Raw genomic sequence first — 7841 nt, 5'->3', positions numbered from 1 at the left:
TCATAAAATCAGTTTTGCTAACACTTTCAAATCAGAAAAACTATAATGGCAGTAAACGTTAACATTGAACTAGTGCAGAGTAGAACATTCCTAAAGTTTGTTTCCTACATTTGTGTCAGTAAAAGACAACATACTACCATGATCTCAGTGTGTAAATCACAATATTGCAAAACAGCTGTATCCTCATGAAGAATAATTTTTCTCTGTAATCACTGCATAGAAACTGCTTTATGTACGTCGCAAAACATTTGATTCAGTGTTAAACGTTTGAAGTACATACCAAATTTAGCTTGTTATTCTCTTTCCTATTTAGCTATCAAGCTTTAGATAGTTGAACAAAAATGTTGTTTCAAAACAGCAGTAATACTTTCTGTGAGATTTAATCTTTGAATAGCTTTGAAGGTCACTCTCCAAACATGTCAAAATTAAAAAATACCTCATGATGGCCACAAAATTGTATTCATGGTACACATATTTTGATACAGGATTTACAAGGTTGGGCAAGAAGGTGAAGGAATACGAAATCAGAAGACAGTAGCTATGCATAAATTGCATTTGAGCAATATTTATTTATAACTTGGTTGCTGGGCATTGTAAAAAATACAAATATACTAACATTATTGGAAGACAATAATCAATACTATAGAAAATTAAAGCTTCGAAAGACATCACAGCTGTAGTATTAATAATCCTAAAATATCACATATATGAAAGGCACTGGTGGTAGTTACTGACATGAAATATACTCTCGCATCTAGTCTTCATGTCGCAAAAATGTCTCTTTTGATGCTATACTCATCGTAAACACTTAAAAAATATATATATCAAAAATATCTTTCTAACTGAGCAAGTATTCTGTCGTGCAGCGAAGTCTTCTGAAACGGTTATTCCTCTGCTGTAGGGAGCACGGTCGATTAGCGCTTAAAAGGAGTGGACGCTGAGCGTTTCTTGCGAAGACGACGGCGTCGACAGGAGCGTCGCGGCGGCGGGCACTTGCTGCTCGGCCTCCAGTCCCTGCGACTCGTGGCTGCCGTCGAGAAGGAGGATGTCGGCGTCGGGCGTGACCCAGCAGAGGCCGCCCTGCGACGTGGTCAGGAAGCTGGCGGGCACCGCCACGTCTCCGACCTGCCCCTGCGTAGCCGCCACTTGGCGCAGGCGCACACGGCCGTCGCACCACACCGCGATGGCAGCGCCGCTGCCGGCGGTTGCGGCGCCGGCGCGAAGCTCTTCCGCGAGGCGCTGCTCCAGGGCTTCGTTGGCCGCGTTCTGATCAGCTGGCGACTCCTCCTCTGCGAAAGCTTGCGGACACGGCGACCTTCTCGACGATTTGCGGCAGTGCTTGTGCACCATCTCCAGCACCGGCTTCAGCATCTGGAAGAAACGAAACGCGAATCGTAAGACACAAGTTCAAATGTGCCCTGCCTAAACAGGCATAGGCAGTCTGGAGACATAACACACACAAAAGAAAAGAGTGAAAATGTTTCAAGGAAAGCAAAACTGATTATTATGCTGCCTTCTGGAGCGTCTTTAGCAACCTTGTACCGCGATTAAATCGAGGAAGCGCTTGCTTCGAAATTATCGGAAGTAACCACGATGTAAACAAATTAACTCATGTTTCGTTTCCGAGATAATTACAAAATCGATATATTGAAGAAGTACATAAATACAAGTTATAACTACTACAGCGAAAAGAATGTGGTATGGAAAAATAGTAGCAACCATTAAGTGATTTTGTATCAGCGTTACTTGACGTAGCGAAAATTCTGAACTACAAATTAGTTGAAGCAATAGTAGAAAACATATGCCGAAAAGAGGACCTATACACGTACGAAACTCCAAAGTAGTTGAAGCAATAGTAGAAAACGTATGCCGAAAAGAGGACCTATACAAGTATGACAAATTAATCTCCTAATTGGCACATTGTAATTGAAATGAAACTGGAGCGGTTTAAACAACAGAATTTCGAAGTTCAACAGGAAAACAAAGGTTTAAAAAAAGCAATTTAATATAGCAGGAGCTATTGAAAAAGAACTAGAAACCTGAGACAGGAAAGGTACTCGCGTTAAATTAGAAGGCAAGTGATAAGAAATATATGATGGAAGCTGTACACACCTTCTTGATACGATGCACTTTGCGCGCCAGAGTCAGGCTGAACTTGCAAGACGTGGGCGTAGCGGAGGCTGCGCCGGTGGCAGAGACGACTGGAACTGCTGACATGCTGACGGTGACGTAGGTAGTGGCACCGAAATGTGGCAAAGTAGACACGTGAGCTCGCGAGTAACACGGTTCCAACAGCACGGCCGTGGAGCGACTGAGTGGTGAGCACGTGGCCGCGGCCCCCTTTTATAGGCGACGTGACGTCACGCGTCGGCGGCGGCGCTCCGGGGTGGAGGTGGTGGGTGTCGTGTGGCAGGTGTGTGCTACCGAGGGTTGCTGGGCCCGGCCGTGGGAACGAACGCGTTCCCACACGCCGAGCGCCGCCGAGCGGCAGATGGTCCCTGCTCGCAACACCTGCCGCCGCCTGCCAGCGCTTGTTGCTTTGCTTCGCTTCGCTCCTCTCCTCTGCCCTGCCCTGCCCTGCTCACAATCTGTGCCCAGCCTCCTCTTACCCGCCTGCCCTCCCATTCCACAGCGCTTCGTCACCGCGGATAACGGCGAGGGGGGACAGCGAAACGAAAGCGGGAGATGTGTTCTTCTTTAAGGGGTGCCTTGCAGTTTGTGGCGCGCTCTGCCTCGCCCCCACCCCCCTGCTCTCCTTACGGCGGGCTGCAAGTCGCATCTTGTCCCGCAAGCGCATCAGCCACCTGCTCCTTCGGCAGCCCCTGTTCCGGAGCATAGGCGTCAGTTTGCAATAAATTAAGCGCAGATCGCTCACTCACTCTTTCCTAGACAAATTAGCACATTTGAGGTTGAAAAACAAACAGCAGTTTTTGTTCCGCTAACATTTCAATACGAAGAATATCAAACGCCACTTGTGGAAAATGTGTGATGTCTTTACCACAACACATTCCAGAACCACATTACCCCATTTAATGAACAAAGTAAGAGCATATGGACTATCAGACCAATTGTGTGATTGGATTGAAGAGATCCTAGACAACAGAACGCAGCATGTCATTCTCAATGGAGAGAAGTCTTCCGAAGTAAGACTGATTTCAGGTGTGCCGCAGCGGAGTGTCGTAGGACCGTTGCTATTCACAATATACATAAATGATCTTGTGGATGACATCGGAAGTTCACTGAGGCTTTTTGCGGATGATGCTGTGGCATATTGAGAGGTTGTAACAGTGGAAAATTGTACTGAAATGCAGGAGGATCTGCAGCGAATTGACGCATGGTGCAGGGAATGGCAATTGAATCTCAATGTAGACAAGTGTAATGTGATGCGAATACAGAGAAAGAAAGATCCCTTATCATTAAGCTACAATATAGCAGGTCAGCAACTGGAAGCAGTTAATTCCATAAATTATCTAGGAGTACGCATTAGGAGTGATTTAAAATGGAATGATCATGTAAAGTAGGTCGTCGGTAAAGCAAATGCCTGACTGAGATTCATTGGAAGAAGCCTAAGGAAATGCAAACCGACAACAAAGGAAGTAGGTTACAGTACGCTTGTTCGCCCACTGCTTGAATACTACTCACCAGCGTGGGATACGTACCAGATAGGATTGATAGAAGAGATGGAGAAGACCCAACGGAGAGCAGCGCGCTTCGTTACAGGATCATTTAGTAATCGCGAAAGCGTTACGGAGATGATAGATAAACTCCAGTGGAAGACTCTGCAGGAGAGACGCTCAGTAGCTCGGTACGGGCTTTTGTTAAAGTTTCGAGAACATACCTTCACCGAAGAGTCAAGCAGTATATTGCTCCCTCCTACGTATATCTCGCGAAGAGACCATGAGGATAAAATCAGAGAGATTAGAGCCCACACAGAAGCATACCGACAATCCTTCTTTCCACGAACAATACGAGAGTGGAATAGAAGGGAGAACCTATAGAGGTACTCAAGGTACCCTCCGTCACACACCGTCAGGTTGCTTGCGGAGTATGGATGTAGATGTAGATTATCAAGTTCTATAATATAAGGGACTGATACATACTGTATGTAAATCTGTCTATACTGCCCCTTGTATTACATTTGTTAAAGTTAATTTGCCAATAGATACATCAAAAGTAAAAAGCAAGCACCAAACATACACTGTCAAACACGTAAAAACTCTTCCTTGTACACTCACATAAAGCTCAGTTATTAGCCAACGTAAAATTTTCAGTGAAAAACCATAAAACCGATAAAAATCTATCTGCATCCCACACAGGCTGTGGTGTCAAAAGACACGACTGGAGATCGATTTATGGCCTCCCCCAAAAGAATACCCCAGTAACTACTTTAACAAGAAAGAGTGAACAAAATGTTTCTGTTTTCTGTTTCAGTAACAATTTTCTGTATACATAAATACGTGATACTCAGCACAATATGCTTTAAATGTGATGCAGTATGTTAAACTAAACTGGTAGCCGGAAATACAAATAATTAAAGTCAACTACCCTCACTTACCAATAATTCTTCTGTCATGTTACGTGTCTATCACAGCCCCTCATGTTTTGATAAATAAATCACACATTTTCCACAACTGGTGCTTAATATTTTCAGTACTGATTCGTGATACATTGTACGATGGCTTCACAACAGACAATATACTAATATTTATTTAGTTCATAATGGTTTTCAAGTTATTGGGCCATTGTCAGGAAACAACTGACCAGTGTCCACAACAGACAATAATTTGTAGAAAACCAAATGTTAAAAACAAAATACTGCCAATATACAAACGAAATCTTTGAGATGAGAAATCTCAAGTTGAACACTCATCACTGGTGCCATGCACCACACATGTTAAATTATAATTTTCGAGTTGAATATCATTATACACAGTACATAAAGGAAAGGCACAAAATTAAAATTTGCAGATTGTATGAATGTAATATTAAAGTTTATGGATGTATTTTACTAACGATATTCTCTCTTCGGTTGAAAGATTTTTAATTGCTGTCCAACGCGTTTTGCAGCTACAAGTCCGTTTTCATGGACTGTATGGATATAAGAGCGTTACATCGGCTTCAGTTTTTCACTCAAAAGTGACAGAACGACACAGCTGTCAGATTTAACGAGAAAAACTGCCATGGGACAGATTACAGAGGGGGATAAAGTACTGTAATACATTACTTGTGTCTGACCACATAAGATTCGTCTTCTACAGTGGTGAAAACTTCCACATTTATACTTATATTTTAAACTGTTTAGAATGTTTATGACAGTATAGCATGAGTCAAATAATTTCATATTTAACCTTTGTCTCGGTGATGTGATGGAGTATGGAATTTCGTACTATTTTCATTTACAAAGATTGACGAAACAAAAGAGAAAAGTTATTTAGAGGAGTGACAATTAACAAATTTTGTTTGACGTTCTTGCATATCATCTCAAGATTTGATATGCTTAGTGAAAACTAATTGATTCAAAACACTTGTTATAGTTTGCTGCTTGTATTGTTAAAAGTGTAATATTTATCTGTTGAGACTGTAACATACTAATAACATCATATTATTTTAACTATGAATACAAACGAAGTGAAGCCAGCTGCTGAAAAGTGAGAGTGAGCACGACAGGGGAGGGGAGGGAGGGGGAGAGAGCTGAACGGAGAGAGAAACGAGGGCTGAAAGAGAGAGAGAGAGAGAGAGAGAGAGAGAGAGACCAGGATAAGTGGAATAAAGTGGAGATGAGAAATTGTATTTGAGGTGGGGAGAAAGTAATTGACAGTCATTAAAAAATAATAGCATTGCGACTGTAACTATTATTAATAAAATGCGTCCTTGATCTAGAAGTAACAGCCACCGACTTTTGGTCTATTAATACCTTAATACTAAAGATTGTAAGGCAAAATAGAACATGGTATAATGACAGTTCTATTACGGTTCAGGTTTGTGAAGACGAATGTGGTCAATGGGACTGTGATCTGTTAGTGCACGACTTGTTGTAACAAGATGGAGGTCATATGTAGTACACCCGTCATCATTCAGTGTAGCTGCTTTACCTTTGCCTGTTTGAGCAATATACAGTTGTTGCTGTCAATGTAAGTGACTGTTACTTAATAATTTTATTCTTGCTGAATAGTACAGTATTAGCAGTGGTGCCTCTTATACCGAATGCAGTTCGGGAAGTAAGGTCTTGTAAGTTGTGTACGAAAGACAGAAAACCAAGATGGTGCAGTTCACAGCTGTGGTCTCGGAAGTGAACAGGAATGTTTGCTGTCTGATGGTCATAATATGCATACGGACAAAATGAAAAATGATAATGCAATCTGTAGACGTGCTGGATGGTCAAATGGACAAGACACTTTTAAGAGACAGACACATTTTCCTGTCTCGGAATAGAATACATAAATAATGAAGACACGGGTATGGTATTAGCAAGGACTGCACAAGGTAAAATGAATTTCTGTAAAATTAAGCACTTGCTGACGTTCAAGAATGTAAACTTGAGACGAGCAAAGGATTCATAAAAATTATGTTTGGAGCATATCTCAGTATGCTTGAGAAATAAGGGGAGGACAGAAATGAAACGATTAGAAGTCTTTAAGTTAGTCGAAGATCAGATGGACAGATTAAGTAAGGAATGAAGGCGTCTTGGAACGAGGCAGTAAGGGAATTTGACGTACTAACATGATATATGAAGAGTCGAAGGGAAAAGTACCTGGTCACAACACACTCAAGTCCTTTCTGGAAACTGTGGTAGAAGAGATCGTGGAAGGAAATAATAATCACAGCGACGGGACAATGTGGGGTTTTTATGACAGATCCTCGATTATGTGAGATGTAATGTTAGACAGAGTAGCATGGAGAGCTGCATCAAACCAGTATCAGGACTGAAGATCACAACAACAACAATGGTAGAACAAATACCTGGCAAGCGACACAAATGAAGAATTGCATCATCCAACGGGAGGTTTAATGAGCGAAACAACAACGTATATCTGGCGATAAGATTTTAGTGTTTTGGAAGCTATTGTAGATGGGAATAAATCTATGAGCACAATAAATCACAACTTTACGCTATTTCCGTCTGAATCATCCTGTTTTACATCTCTTCTCCAGTACTGAACATCATCCAGAAAGGAAAAGGTAAAAAAAATATGTTTGCTAAGGCTATTTCTATAAACAAAAATTGGCACAGAAACAAATTACGGTAAACTCTTATCATAAGAATCAATCTTTTGATAGGCCAAGCTGTAATACATTTGGGAATAAATATGTTTTGGAAAAGGGTCTGTAATTATGAAATACAATTTTCACCCTTTTTCATCAATGCATGCTTCGATAAAGTTTCACCATCGACAGTGGGTTCATTTTCTTTTCTTTTGAGGAACAGGCAAAAATTTGCATGACAATATATAGGCTACAGTTTTGGGATTGTGAATAAAATGACCCTAATCCCAACTGTATATACTATCTAGCAAATTTGTACTGTTTTTCAACAGAAAATAAAATGAATCCAATGACGATCTTGAAACTTCACCGGAACGTGTAGGGGTGAAAACAGTGTTTGTGGAAAACACAATTACTTTCCAAAACATTTATTTTAAACAAACGTGGACAAAAAATGAGCATTAACCTCAAGGTGAACATTGTAGAGCTATGTTATTAACATTTACAGCCAATTTTAACCCATTATTTTCCTTCCTTACAAGTGTATATGTTAAACACTTACTTGTATCTATCCTACCTTCTACCTCTTTCCGTTGGCTCTTATGTTACAACGGAAACTTTTACGATGGTGTTTAACG

The 7841-nt window shown here is 41.2% G+C and overlaps 1 protein-coding gene across 1 annotated transcript; it reads right to left on the bottom strand.

Annotated features, from left to right (window-relative positions):
* Window positions 1-539: 539 nt before the first annotated feature.
* On the bottom strand, window positions 540-2329 carry LOC126336124 (uncharacterized). Its single transcript, XM_049999614.1, has 2 exons — window positions 2113-2329; window positions 540-1371 (listed from the first exon to the last, which is right to left on the bottom strand). The coding sequence occupies exons 1-2, from the start codon at window positions 2215-2217 to the stop codon at window positions 922-924; spliced, it is 555 nt and encodes a 184-aa protein (XP_049855571.1). The 5' UTR covers window positions 2218-2329; the 3' UTR covers window positions 540-921.
* Between the last annotated feature and the right edge of the window lie 5512 nt (window positions 2330-7841).

The sequence above is a fragment of the Schistocerca gregaria genome, chromosome 2 (genome assembly GCF_023897955.1).
Source record: "Schistocerca gregaria isolate iqSchGreg1 chromosome 2, iqSchGreg1.2, whole genome shotgun sequence".
Classification (NCBI taxonomy): domain Eukaryota; kingdom Metazoa; phylum Arthropoda; class Insecta; order Orthoptera; family Acrididae; genus Schistocerca; species Schistocerca gregaria.
The sequence above is the reverse complement of the archived record's forward strand: the minus strand, read 5'-3'. Positions and strand labels throughout refer to the sequence as shown.

Excerpts from the sequence above, each read along its gene's own strand:
- LOC126336124 (XM_049999614.1), bottom strand. The coding sequence starts at position 2,217 with ATGTCAGCAGTTCCAGTCGTCTCTGCCACCGGCGCAGCCTCCGCTACG. Across the intron at positions 1,372-2,112 it reads AAGTGCATCGTATCAAGAAG|ATGCTGAAGCCGGTGCTGGA; the intron begins GTGTGTACAGCT and ends CGTTTCTTCCAG.